Source organism: Acomys russatus, chromosome 5, assembly GCF_903995435.1.
Source record: "Acomys russatus chromosome 5, mAcoRus1.1, whole genome shotgun sequence".
In the NCBI taxonomy this organism is placed as follows: domain Eukaryota; kingdom Metazoa; phylum Chordata; class Mammalia; order Rodentia; family Muridae; genus Acomys; species Acomys russatus.
The window spans coordinates 28,082,707-28,096,353 of NC_067141.1; the positions used below are offsets into that span (position 1 = coordinate 28,082,707).

The 13,647-nt window shown below is 54.0% G+C and overlaps 1 protein-coding gene across 1 annotated transcript; it reads right to left on the bottom strand.

Annotated features, from left to right (window-relative positions):
• Nucleotides 1-282: 282 nt before the first annotated feature.
• On the bottom strand, nucleotides 283-13,264 carry Scyl1 (SCY1 like pseudokinase 1). Its single transcript, XM_051145927.1, has 17 exons — nucleotides 13,084-13,264; nucleotides 12,593-12,733; nucleotides 12,083-12,432; nucleotides 11,594-11,684; nucleotides 11,342-11,497; nucleotides 7,777-7,935; nucleotides 6,974-7,081; nucleotides 6,353-6,466; nucleotides 3,877-4,032; nucleotides 2,286-2,474; nucleotides 2,094-2,169; nucleotides 1,693-1,857; nucleotides 1,405-1,541; nucleotides 1,006-1,077; nucleotides 676-885; nucleotides 533-593; nucleotides 283-429 (listed from the first exon to the last, which is right to left on the bottom strand). The coding sequence occupies exons 1-17, from the start codon at nucleotides 13,192-13,194 to the stop codon at nucleotides 305-307; spliced, it is 2,421 nt and encodes an 806-aa protein (XP_051001884.1). The 5' UTR covers nucleotides 13,195-13,264; the 3' UTR covers nucleotides 283-304.
• Nucleotides 13,265-13,647: the final 383 nt, after the last annotated feature.

The following is a 13,647-nucleotide window of genomic DNA, read 5'->3' on the forward strand; positions in this document are numbered from 1 at the left end:
TCCTCCCTGAGGGTGATTCCTAGAAAATGCAAGTCAGATCTGCCCCTTTAATTTACTCTGGGCTTTCAAAGCAAATTGATACTAACATCCAAAGCAAGTTGGGACAGCAGCACCAAGACGTACTGCTTGGGCGGGTTAGGCCGAGCTGGAACCCAGGATGTGAAATAGAATTTATTGTGGCTCTGATTATGTACACTAGATGTGCCTGGTCTGCTCACCAGGCTCCCATGGTTTGTACAATAAATACATCCACCGGGCCTGCTCTCCAACGTTGGAAATGCCCGGGGGGTTGGGGATGGGGTTGTCAGTCCAGCTTCCGGGCTCCCAGCTTCATGGGCCCCTTGGTGGCCTTTTTTTCCGCCCGCTTGGCTTCCATTTCTCTTCTCCGTTCCTCACGCTTTTTCCGTGCCAGCTCTGCCTTCACCTGTCCTGGATCATGAAGGAAACGATGACTCAGCTGACCAGTCTCAGCTCTCTGTCCTCACACCTGCCCTACCTAGGCCCCTGTCAGCCCCTCATGGGAAGCACTCACTGCTCTCAGCCTCCAAGCCTTCCCAGTTGTCTTCACCCCAGGAGTCTGGGTCTGGCCTGGGCTGAGAAGGAAAATACAGGCTATAGTGGGGGCTGACTCCCAGCAGCACTCCACCCTAAGATGTGCTCTTAATGGGCCACTACCTGAGTGCTAGGACGAACAGACAGGGCAGCGAAGGGGTCACCCTTGTCACTGGTGGGCTCTGTACCACCCCAGTTATATTCGCTAGCTAGCCGAGTGCCTTCTGGGGTTGGCTCCACAGAGCTGGGCTCTTGCCAGCCCTGGTCCCAGGAGCCATCAGCTTCCCAGCTGCTCCAGTCTGATTCCAGAGATTTTCGGTCTGGGTGGCTGACCTGAGTGAGCAATGGGAGACAGGTAGGCTGGTAGAGTGAGGAGTCAAACGGTGCTCCGTATGTACACAGTGCTCCATATATAAACGGTGCTCGTATATACCCCCGCCCGACCCAGCCCACCTGTCCAGTTCGGCTCCCTGGGCCCTTGGCACTCCAGTCATCCTGCTGTGCCAATGCAGATTCAGCTTCTTGCTGCCAGGTAAGGAGAAAGGCATGACCAGAAATATTCTCAACCCCCAAGAGTCCTCCTAGCCATGGCTCGGCACTTAGGGTTTTTTGTTTGTTTGTTTGTTGTTCTTTGTTTTGACCTACCAGCCCTCTCCTTCCTGACCCAGCTCTTGGGGAGTTGAACAGGGGCTCAGTGGCTGTTGCTGACCTATCATGAGCAGTCTGGGAAGCTCACCTACCTGGGTCCATGCAGCTGAGGGCAGGCCCAACTCTAATCTGTGTGTGTCTCTGAAGGATGGCCTGTGGCCTCAAACTGGGGTTCCCTGGTGAGGCTGCCTCAGCCCTGCTCACCTCCAAGCTGCCCCAGTCCTCATCATCCCATCTGTCAGCAGGGCTGCTGTCTTCTGCTGTGTCCTTGTCTTCTTCCTGGGTCTCCCAGTGGCCTGAGGTTGCTGGGGTAGCCGGGGCAGGGGCTGGAACAGGATTTCCTAGAGAACAGAGAGTCTGGGCTCTCAGGGTAGATGTGACTGAGACAGGCCCCAAGGCCACATGCCTTATGTCCCTGTTACTACATCAGGAGAGCCTGACATAACAGCTCCCAGCCCTGGAGCACTGATGCAGTGAGCCTGGGACACTCACCCGCTGGCACTGGTTTCTGGGGCACAGTGGTCTCGGATGGCATAGGTGTGGGGTGTGCACGGATCAGCTTGGAGGTAAGTGAGGACACCCCAGTCACAGCCCAGCCTGCCCAGCTGGCTGCAGCTCCTCCTGTTCCAGGGCTGGATGCTGCATGGACATCCTTCTCTGGACAGTGAGAGACAAGCAGGTATGGGCCTTGTGGAGAGGTAACAGAAGGGCCAGCTCTGCAACACAGTGATCACAGCAAAACCTCCCCTCCTAGGCCCAGTCCTCCCATCTATGGACATCCATGGCCACTTGCTGAGGTTTTCCCAGCTCTCAGATGCTCCATGGGGTGGGATATACCAGGGGACACTAAAGGACACAGCAAAGGGAAAGAAACACACGTGTGGGTCACTCACCTACTTCTGCCAGCTGGGTAGGATCCTCTGACACAGACTCCAATTTGGATAGGAAGCTTCGAATGGTCTTAAAGGCCTATGGATGAGCAAGAGGACAAGCTGGATGGTCCAGCATTCCCAAGGGATTGCCAGGCCTCTGGGAGACTAAATATCCAGAGCCGAGCTCCCGGTTCTGCCCTGGCTGGGCCTTACCTGGTCTCGCACAGACTTCTCAGGGTCCACAGTAAGGCCACAGAGCACAGGCAAGATCTTGTGGGCACAGTCATCCATCGAGTAGAGATTGTGTGTGGCAGCAAAGCCCAGGACACCCGCAACCCGAGATGGTGCAAACGGGTCCTTAGTAGCCCGGCTGAAGGCGGAGGTGAGGACCCTGTGTCTAGTCTAGAGCAGGGTGAGCAGGGAAAGGGTGCATGAATAAAGAGCACCAACAGAGTGCCCACAACGCCTTACTTCCCGACAGGGGCTCCCACTGCACCCAAGATCTGAAGTTGTAATCTGGAGAGGTGGCTCAGAGGTTAAGAGCACTGACTGCTCTTCCAGAGGTCCTGAGTTCAATTCCCAGCAACCACATGGTGGCTCACAACTATCTATAATGAGATCTGGTGCCCTCTTCTGGAGTGTAGGCACATGTGTAGGCCGAACATTGCCTGGTCTACAAAGTGAGTCCAGGATGGCCAAGGCCACACAGAGAAACCCTGTCTCGAAAAACTAAATAAATAAATAAATAAAATGCATCTTTGAGCCGGGCGGGGTGGCGCACACCTTTAATCCCAGCACTTGGGAGGCAGAGGCAGGTGGATCGCTGTGAGTTTGAGACCAGCCTGGTCTATAAAGCAAGTTCAGGACAGCCAAGGCTGCACAGAGAGACCCTGTCTCAAAAAACAAAATAAATAAATAAATAAGAGAATTTACTATGCGCAGTGGCACACACCTTTAATCCCAGCACTCGGGAGGCAGAGGCAGGCAGGTCTCTGTGAGTTTGAGGCCAGCCTGGTCTACAAATACAAAGTAAGTTCCAAGATAGCCAGGGCTACCCAGAGAAACCCTGTCTTGAAAAACAAAAACAAAGGAGGCGGGCGGTGGTAGCGCACACCTTTAATCCCAGCACTCGGGAGGCAGAGGCAGCCAAATTGCTATGAGTTCAAGGCCAGCTTGGTCTACAAAGGGCGTCCCAAACAGCCAAGGCTACACAGAGAGACCCTGTCTTGAAATAAAAAAAAAAAAAAAAAAAAAAAAGGAAGAGAATTTACAAATATGGACCTAGGCTTCTCCTGGACTATGGGGTTCCACACTGCCCCAAGGTGTACGGCCAGAGCAGCTAGCCTGAAGCCTCCCTTCTTCCCCACTGCTGACCCTAGTCAATCACTCATTTGTGGGGTTTTTTTGGTTTTGGGTTTTTTTTTTTTTTTTTTTGGTTTTTCAAGACAGTGTTTCTCTGTGTATAGCCTGGCTGTCCTGGACTCTCTTTGTAGACCAGGCTGGCCTGGAACTCACAGTGATCTGCCTGCCTCTGCTTCCCTGAGTGCTGGGACTAAAAATGTGCATCCCCACACCCAACTTCCATTCATTCTTGTTAACTGTCCAGACTTGACAGGAGTTTATTAGTGATGTGTGAAGACTTGGGAGTCACATAGATCTGGGTTCAGAATCCATATCTAACCCCTTACTGCCTGGGTGGTCTACAGCTGACCCCACCTCAAGAAGCCCAGGCATTAGACCTGCTGCTCTGGGACAAGGACCCAACCACATAGCTGTCGCCTTCCACAGCTTTCCTGACACTCACACCAGCACTGAGGTAGGAGCCGATCTTCCCCAAGCAGACCGTGGTGTTGCAGCGGATGGGACCCTGGTCATCCTTGGCTTGCAGCCTTGCAAAGTGCTTCATCAGCTCCATATTGAGGTTGGCCTCATTCAGCTTTGGGGCCAAAAGCAGCATGGACTGTAGAACAGAAGGGACAGAGGGTACTGTGAGCAGGGGCAAGAATGGACTCCTGGGAGCCGGCAGAGGTGGCGCACGCCTGTAATCACAGCACTCGGGAGGGAGAGGTAGGTTTATTTCTGTGAGTTCAAGTCCAACTTGGTCTACACAGTGAGTTGCAAGACAACCAGAGCTACATAAAGAGACTCTATCTTTAAAAAGCCAGGGAGGGGGGTACAGAGGCAGGAAGCAGGAGGGAGCTGCTCTTCCTCACCAGATCATGCTTTCTTGTACAAACCAGGAACACCCATTCAGGGATGGCTGGGCCTGTTACATAAACTAGAAGTAAGATAAAGCCGACATTGTGCCCACCAGCCAATCTGACCTAGACAATTCCTCATTTTGAGCTTTCCTTTTCCTAGATGACTCCAGGCTGTAACAATAAAATAAACCAGAACAAGATTTTCTCTTGCCACCACCCCTGACCCTAAGGAGTTCTGACACCCCTGAGTTTTTCCTACACTTCTAACCCCCGACCTAGCTGACTGCTCTTTTCGCTGAGATCTGGATGGTCAGAACCCTCAAAGTGCACGCCTGCCCTTTCAGTTCTCTCACTGCACAACTCACAGGCCCATGCTGTTTGGAGCCATAGTGGAGCAGCAGAGCTCAGGAGTGAGGCTGGGTCCTGCCCCAGAGCCGCAGAGCTCAGGAGTGAGGCTTTAGGAGTAACTGGCCCAGAGAGCTCTGGCCCCTCCAGCGGGTAAATCCACTGTTGGGCTCATAACTTGACGGGCTGTTGGGAGGTGATGGAAGCTATATACGTGAACCTAGTTCAAGGCAATGGATCCTTGGGGACACGCCCTTGGAAGTTATCACTTGGCCTAACCCCTCCTCTCTGTCTTTCTGTCCATCGGGGGAGAGGAAAGCAGCCCTGCTTCTCTTCATGGCCTGTGGGGGAGCTAGGTTGTTGAGGCACGTGCCAGAATGTCCTAGCTCCCCACGAACCCAGATGCAACACCAAGTGACCATGGACTGAAAGCCCTGAAACTCACCCCAAAATGACAGCTCTCCTCTTTAGGTCATTTCAGGTGTTGTCACAGTGGCAGTAGAGCTGAGGGCATGGTCCCCTTGGATGCAGCCTAACCCTGACCTCCTCCCTGGACTTCACACATGCATAAACACTGACCAGCTCCACCTCCACCTTACAGCAAGACAGCTGCCCAAACTGCAGCCCAGCTCTCCCCACAGTCTCTGCTCCTCGGTCCTTTCAGGACGCTTGACCTTCAGATGCTCCAGTCTCTCAGATTAGAAGCCTCAGAACCACCCTCAAATCCCAGAAAACCCTGTGGGCTCCACTTCAGAACGGCCTGTGCCCCAGGTGCTGCCATCACACCCAGCACTGCAGCAGCCCTAACAGCACTCCTCTCCCACCCCTGCCTGACGGTCAGGGCTCACAAAGAGTACAAGTCAGACCCTATGTCGCCCAACCAAGCACAGCTTCAGCCTCACGTCCAGTGAGTGTCCAGGTGCCTGCACGCGGACGAGGCCCCAGATTCCTTACCCACTCCCTGTCGGCATGTAAAACCCTCTTTTCTGCACCTTCATTACTAAAAATGTCCAGCACCAGGGCCCTGACGAGTGCCGATCCTTCCATGAGGAGCGGCTTTCTTCCATGTCACCCAACAGACTAGCTCAAAGCAGTTCCCCCTCTCCATCTGCTCCCTTTTTTGAGGCAATCTCTTCATGTAGCCCAGGCTGGCCTTGAACTTATGATCCCTCTGACTGTGCCTCCTTTGCACTGGGATTATAAACATAAGCCTCAACACAGGGCTAAAGCAGTGTTTTTGAGACAAGGTCTTGATACATATATCTCTGGCTAGCCTAAAACATCCTATGTAGATCAGGCTGGCCTAGAACTCACAGCCACCCTCCTGCCTGTGCCCCCTGAGTGCTCCTGCTACACGTATGGGCCTCCAAGCCGCGCAGACAGGCGCTCCTACACTTGAAGTTACAAACCTCCTCTCTACACTCCCCTTTCACTTTCTGATGAGACACACATCTTCACATCTTCTGTTTATTGTCTGCTGAGCTTCATTTTCTGTCTAGTATGTGGCCAGGCAGGCACTGGGAGCTGCTCAGTGTCAGCTGAAAGTTCCCCCCAAATCCCTCCCACTTTCAGAGCAGCACCCAAGGATTGGATTGGCAGCATGCATACATCTGGGCCCTCCTACCACACCCTCAGGCTCAAACCAACCAAGGCCTATGTTCTAGAGAGAAGCACTTCCCAGTTTGGGGAGACTTTCTCCCGAGGGGTAGCCACTCTGGGCCTGACTGCACCCACCTTGACTGTCTGCTCCCGGATGGCGGGGTTGGTGTCCAGGAAGCCATGCACGACATGGGGGAAGATCTGGGTGTTGACTGTGGGCTCGTCGAGGTACTGGATGAACTGCTCCATCTGTGGCCCAGGGTGGGGCAGAGAAGATAGCAACACCCCCACCAAAGTCTCAGGGCCACTCTGGCTTTGGCTGTTCCAGTGCAGACACTGGCCACTAGGTAGCCTCCTGAGCCCAGCTCATGTATGTGTCCTCAGAAGGGACAAGCATTTGACAGCTGGACAGGAATTGGTCCCTTGTACCTGGGAGTCACTAGTTCTCTGGCTAATAAGGACCCTTTAACTTGGAGGCCAACAATGTGTTGCTCCAGCTGTCCTGGGCTGACAACAGAAACTGTGCCCTACTCTAGAGGACCTAAGCGACTGAGTGTGGAGAGTCCCAAGGCTGCAAGGAGCCCTGGAATCAGTTCCACCTCCTGAGAGCTTTCCTGGCCCTTCACCTGCATGATGCTCATGGTAGGGGTGTCTAGGGTCCCTGTGTAGCCAAAGCACAGGCTAAGGCTAGGGGTGATGGGAGCCAGAATAGGGTGTGGGAGGAGGCCCTGGGCAGAAACGGGCTGAGGTGTCTACCTGCTGGAGAAGGCGGATGCGCATGGCACGGTCAGTGGATGAGAACATCTTCACCACCACGGGGATGATCTTCTGCTGGTACTCTTCAGCACTGAGGAATTTTCCCACCTGAGGAAGGAGGAGGAAAAGGGCTTGGCCACACCCACAGGGCTAAGGCCACACTGACAGGGCTTGGGCTCCCTGCTGGCCTCCCAGGTTAGGAATGAGTTGATGGTGGAGGAAGCCTTTCCCCAGCAGGCCCTTGGCCACACTCTGCCCAGGCAACTCTCATTTGCACCTTCCTCCATGTTGTAAGAGGCTGCTGAGAACTCAGTGCCCCTCCCTATAAAGTGGCACCTAATCGCCACATGCACACATGCAATTTCTGAGGGTTCCAATTATGTAGAATTTGACGCTGCCTTTTAGACCCTTCAAGCGAGTCCCCTCAGGGGTAAAGATTCTCCTGGAGTGGGAAGGAGTAAGCACTGGCTAGCTGGAGTTGAAGGCAGAGGGGAGGATCTAGCCCCTGAAGTCAGAGAGCTGAGCACCTCCCAGAGGAAAGTTAAGGGTAGAATGCAAGTATTTTCCTGGGACTTGGAGAAATGAAGGAAAGGCTCTGAAGAAAAGGGTCTGTGAGCAAGAGAACTGGAAGCACAGGGACCATCCTTCCCTAGGGCAACAGGTCCTGTAGCCTCCCTGCTCTAGTCAGGTGGCCCTTGCTTGCTATCATGAGGGCACTGGGTTGAATCTACCCCGAAAATGCTTTTCACCCAGGGCTGTATCCACCCAGGTCTCTGGATCCCACCACTCCCAGCCCCACCTACCTTGAAGAGAGGTGTGAGGACCACAGCCCCAGCGTTGCCAAACTCAAAGGCAGTCAGCAGCTGGGGCAGCACCTTGTGCCGACAGAAGTCTTCGGGAAAGGAGTCTAGACTCTTGCTCAGCTCCTGGAAGAACGTCTGCTTCTCAGCTGGCTCTTTGATCTGGGGGAGCACAGACAGGAATGGGGGGAACAGCCACATCATGCACATCTGGACTTGGATGAGGGCAGGGACCACCCCAGCCTGAAGGAGCAGGAGCAATGCTATGGAGGCCCACTCTGCATTTAGAGGCTGATCGTGGGCAGGCTCTTCACCTATAAAGTGGCATGAGAGCTCTACTATCACTCCAAGGGCTCAGCCAGAAAATGTTCACAGAAGCTGTCTGTCTGTCTGTGTGTCTGACTCTCCACACGTGACACAAGCGCTAAGGAGTACCTAGAGCTGGAGGCCAGCCTAGGCAACATAGTGAGTTCAAGGCTAACCAGGCTATATAGTTAAACCCAGTACCTGGCACACAGCCAGAGTCTTCTAGTGACCGTCCTTGCTATCCCTGTCACTTCACCTGTAAGGTGATCAACCACCAAAGATTAAACCGTTCCCCTTCAAGCACCTATGTGAGGAAATCGGAGCTCAAGGCAGGACCGATCTCACTGGGCCCTCAGCCCTGGCCCAGTTGCACATGGGAGGGAGTATCTGGAGAGCCACAGAAAAGCCAGGGAACAGGCACAGGCTGCCACCAGACCTGGGCCAAGCCAGGCTAAGCAGCCCGTTACTCTTTCTAACACCCTCACCCAGAGGCTGTAATACCCACAACAAATTTCCTGAGCATAGACTGATAATTAAAAACCTTCAAAGACAGTATCTTAAATCCCCTCCCCACAGCTTTATGAGGTAGGAGACCATGTTCTAACATTTTACCAACAAGTAAGGGAACACAGACCAAAGGGGACTTGTTTAAAGACATATAGTGAAGAAGTGACAGCACACCTCTGTAACCATGTCTACTTCAGAACAATGCTGCCATCTCCCCATTTACAAAGATGATGAGGCCTTGTCTCTGGAAGAAGAAAACAAGTGTATGGGTGCTCATACCCTACGCCCCTGTGCCTTCTTTTACCGCCACCCACAGGAGCAGCCTGGCCCAGAAGCAGTGACCTTTGCTAAGGTGAGGAATGCACAGCAGTTTGGAACTGCCTAGTCCAGTGTGGGAAGCAAGCTCTGACCCAGCACGAGGAGGAAACAAGTAAGGTCCAGAGACCAAAGCACAGCCACGGCCACCCTTCCAGAGAGTCACGGAGGGCTCTCCTCACAGTCTACCCAACATGAAGACTACTTCCTAGTACCTAACTCCCACATTCTCCTGGGGGTTTAGCCAGAAACAGCCCATTTTCTACAGGGCGCATTTTCAGGGGACAGGTGGCCTGGCAGAGTCAGCCATGTGGAGAGAACTCCATGTAACAACATCCCCGCTGCCCCCACATTGGCCAGGAGATATCCAGGTTCAGCAATTCCAGCTGCTTCCTAAAGATACAGAGCCTTGGTACCTGCAGGCCTGCTTAATCACGTCTTTAATCCCAGCACTAGATAGAGGCATGAGATCTCTGTGAATTCAAGGACAGCCTGGTCTACAGGACAGCATGCGCTACATAGTGAAACCCTGCCTCCAAAAAAGAAAAGATACCAGCTTTCATTGTTGCTGCACCCAACTCTGCACTCTGCTCCTTTGAGGTCTGTCAGCTCCTGCCCAGATCCTGACTCTGTGTTCCCTACATCTCGCTGGGACAGAGCAGAGCCACAGAGGTGAAGAAAGGGCAACCCCCTTCCCACCTGCTCCTCTCTCTCTCCAGGACCACTTCCCTGATGGTCCTTCCAGATGGCCCCATCCTTGAGTCTTTCAGGACCTAGTACAATTCTCTGAGGGGACCCTGGTCACCTTCCTTCCAGGATTTAACTCAGGGAGTACAGGTTTCCTCATTAACATTTCCAGTCTCTCTCCTGTAATGAGAGCTCCCAAGGGTGGGGACCTGTTTACTCCTTGATGGGTCCTTGAGGAAAGGTCTGACTCTCCTTCCTCCCCAGCACTTTGGTTGTCACTCATGAGGAACAGAGCAACAATGCAGATATGGAGTTCCTGGTAGGTGTAGGGTTGCTGGAGTGACAGGGGTAGTCATTAAGCACCTGCTGTGTGCTCAAGCCTACACAGCAGCCATCCCTGTCTGCCTTCACCATGTGTGGATTCAACAACCAGAGGGCAAAAATATCATGAGAGAAAGCACTGTCTGTACCACACACATACAGGTTACTTTTTCTTTTCTTTTCTTCTTCTTCTTCTTTTTTTTTTTTTTTTTTTTTTTTTTTGGTTTTTCGAGACAGGGTTTCTCTGTGTAGCCTTGGCTGTCCTGGACTTGCTTTATAGACCAGGCTGGCCTCAAACTCACAGCGATCCACCTGCCTCTGCCTTCCGAGTGCTGGGATTAAAGGTGTATACCGCCACCACCCAGCTCAGGCTACTTTTTCTTGCCCAAATTTGCCCGAACATCATAGTATATTAACTATTTACACAGCACACATAGCATATAAGGCACTACAGATAATTTAAATAATACAGAGGGGGGTGGAGTAATAGCTTAGTGGGTAAAAGTATTTGCTATGCAAACATGAAGAACTGGGTTCGAATCTCTAGCACCCATGCAAGAAGCTGGGCCTAGCCGCACACACCTGTAAGCCCAGTGCTACGGAGGTGGAACAGAAAGATCACTGGGAAAGAATGGACCCAGCCTGAGTGATGGGACCCGGTAACAAGGGATAGAGCAGGATGACTGATGTCCTCCTCTGGTCCCTCACATTTGTATACAGGCATGTCCACACATGCATACATACAACACACACATACATACATGTACACACATAAGATTATGGAAGGACATAAATTACATGCAAATTCTATGCCATTTTATTGGGGATTGGAACAGCTGCCAGTTCTCAGGAGTCCTGGAGCCAGTTCACCACAGTGCTGGTTAGTTTTTTAGTATCTGGGAAGAGGGAACCTCGATTGAGAAAATGCCCCTATCAAATTGCCTGTAAGGGACATTTTCATGACTAACGACTGGTGTGGGAGGGCCCAGTCCACTGTGGGCAGTGCCACTCTTGGGCAAGTGGTTTGGGTTGTATGGAAAAACAAACTAAGCACGCCAGCAAGCAGCACTCTCCCTTGGCCTCTCCCGCCTGCGCCCCGGCCGACTTCCCTGCACAGGGCTGTAACCCTGTGAGCCAAATGAACACTTTCAGCACTGAACTGCTTTTGGCAAACTAGAACACCCACAGACACTGAGGAGGTCTGTGCTTCAAACTCACAAGCTCTGCCCCAGGCTCCTGTGAAGGAGGCACCATGATCTCTGCTGAACTCCAAACATGGAAAGTCACAGGTAAGAAGAGGCAACGCCAGGGTTTGCACCCAAAGGGCAGAACTCACTGCCCATGCCTGGCTCCACACAACCCAAGTGTGTGAGACGCCAAAACCCAGGCGAGAGGCCCTGGCAAGGGAATCCAGTGAGGACTGGGGGCTCACCTGAATCTCCTCCAGAAAGAGGTTGGTCTCCACAAAGCGGTTGCTCATGAAGCCACCAGGCGCCCGGCAGTTCTGCAGGAAGCGGGCTGGGTTGGGGCGTACTTTGGGGTTAGCTCCCACCAGCTCACAGTAATGGGTCACCAGGGACTTGGGGATCTGTAGGAGAAGGCTCCATGTCAAAGAAAGAGTGGCGGTGGGCGACAAGGAAGAAGGGCCTGGGACAGACGAGGACAGCAAGGGCTGGACACTTACCTTCCCAGGGTTGCGCAGGGCAGCCGCCCGAGGTAGAGACCCATTGAAAACTTCCCAGATGAGGCAGCCCAAGCGCCACATGTCTGCTGACCTGTGGCAGTAACCCAGAGCTGTTCAGGGATCCCCCAACATATATTAGTGCTGCCTCCAACCTGCTTTAGGTACCCTGCCCCCATGCATCACATGGCCTGGCTGTGTGTGTCCCTGCACTGACCCCTCAGTCCCACACAGTTGGCTTCATTAGCCCAATTTAACAAAGACACTAAAGCTCCGAGAAGCACAGACGCCTGCTTCCAACACACAAATTCGGAGGCACTGAACACCTAGATTATGTCCCTCTTGACCAACTACCCCCTCCTGAAGTCCTCCCTGGTCCCTTTCCCAGGCAGGTAGCAAGGGCTAGGGGTTTCCAGGCTAGTCAAGGGGTCCCAAGGCTGCAGGAGCCCCCAGTGCAGGACAGATCAAGGCCCAACGACCTCAGTCACCCACCACTTCTCTTTGACAGCTCGACTGCTGTTATCAGCCAACTCCGGGGGCTCATACTGCTCGAGCTCAGGGATCCCCTTGCTGGGGGGTCCCCCACCGTTGCCCTGTGCTGAGTACATGTAGTCCAGACCCCCAAGTTTCCACTCGCCAGCCCTGTCCACAAACACAGCGGCCATGCAGACATTGTTGTGGATGAGGTTGCAATCGTTGACCAGGAAGCTGAGGGCTTTCACGATCTGGTGTAACCCCCATGACAGCTCCTGTTCCTTCGGGCCACCTGCTTCTGCTCGTGCCTTGAGGTAGGCTCCCAGTGGGGTCACAGCCTCCGTGACGATGTGGAGGCACTTTTCTGTCTGGGTAAGGAAAGGGGCATCAGGGCACGGTTCCAGAGGAGGAAGGGTAGAAAAGGGACAAGACAGGGTTGTGGAGAAGATACCAAATCAGGGTGCTGAAACACTTGGGTACAAAGTGAGGACCAGAGGAGGTAAGATGGACAGATGGAGAGAAAGGTACCTCCAACCCATCGATATAGGCCAGGATGTTGGGGTGCCGGAGAGTTTTGAGGCGTTTGAAGGCAGCTTTGGCCACCTGGGTCTGCTCTTCAGCTCCGGGTTTCACATCATACAGAAAGATGGACACGGCGCTGCCTGTGGCCTGGTGGTGGACACAGCATCGTGAGAGGCGCGGGCCAGGTGACCAACCAGCCAGGGCTTCACCAGCTCCGAGTCTGTCTCCAGAGGAGCAGGGAAGGGACTCCAGCCAGTCTTGGCCCAGGACAGCCTTTAAGGATCCGGCCAGGCCCACGTGACCCCCGTCCTGTTAGCTTGTCCGTCCCTCGGACCTTCCGCCCGCCACGTCGTCACTGCTCGCCCCGCTCCCCAGCCCGTTGCCGGGAGCCTCAGTCGCCGCCACGTCAGGCCGAGCGCGACGCAGCAGGGCCCCGCATAGAGAGACTAGGAAAGGCCGAAGTCGGCCGCGGCCTGCGGAGCAGCGCTGTACCTCACCTTTTTGCGGCCTCGGTGCAGGACCCAGGGCCCGGGCAGGCCATCTTCGGGGGGCTCAGGGCTCAGCTCGAACGGGAAGTCCCGGACCGGGTCCCGGGCAAAGAACCACATCGTCACCGCCGCCACGGGCTCGGGGAGCCTCCACTCCGGGTCCTCCGGCCGCCCGAGCCGGGGCGGGGCGGGGCGGGGGCGGGGCCACTCTGATCTGCGGGCGGGGCCTTGTGTTGGGGCGGGGCCTTCCAGGACGGAGGCGGGGCTGAAAGCAGGCCTCCCCTGGAGGGATGAAGTAGGTCAGCAGGTGGGCGTCAGAGTCTGGGCCAGCCCTCCGTGGGATCAACCCTGTGGCGGGTCACCTTAACTCTCCAAACCTGTGGCCTTGTAGAGATAGAAAAATGGAGTGTGATGGAGAGTAGTGGGTACGACAGTTGGATAATTAGGAGAGGGCGGGATCACAAAGGGAGTGCAGCAACAGAGCCTATCTAAGCACAGGGATGGGGGTTGGGGGCAGCAAGAGATGGCGACATAGGAAAGAAAGGCTACTACTAAAGAGTAAGATAGCAAAAT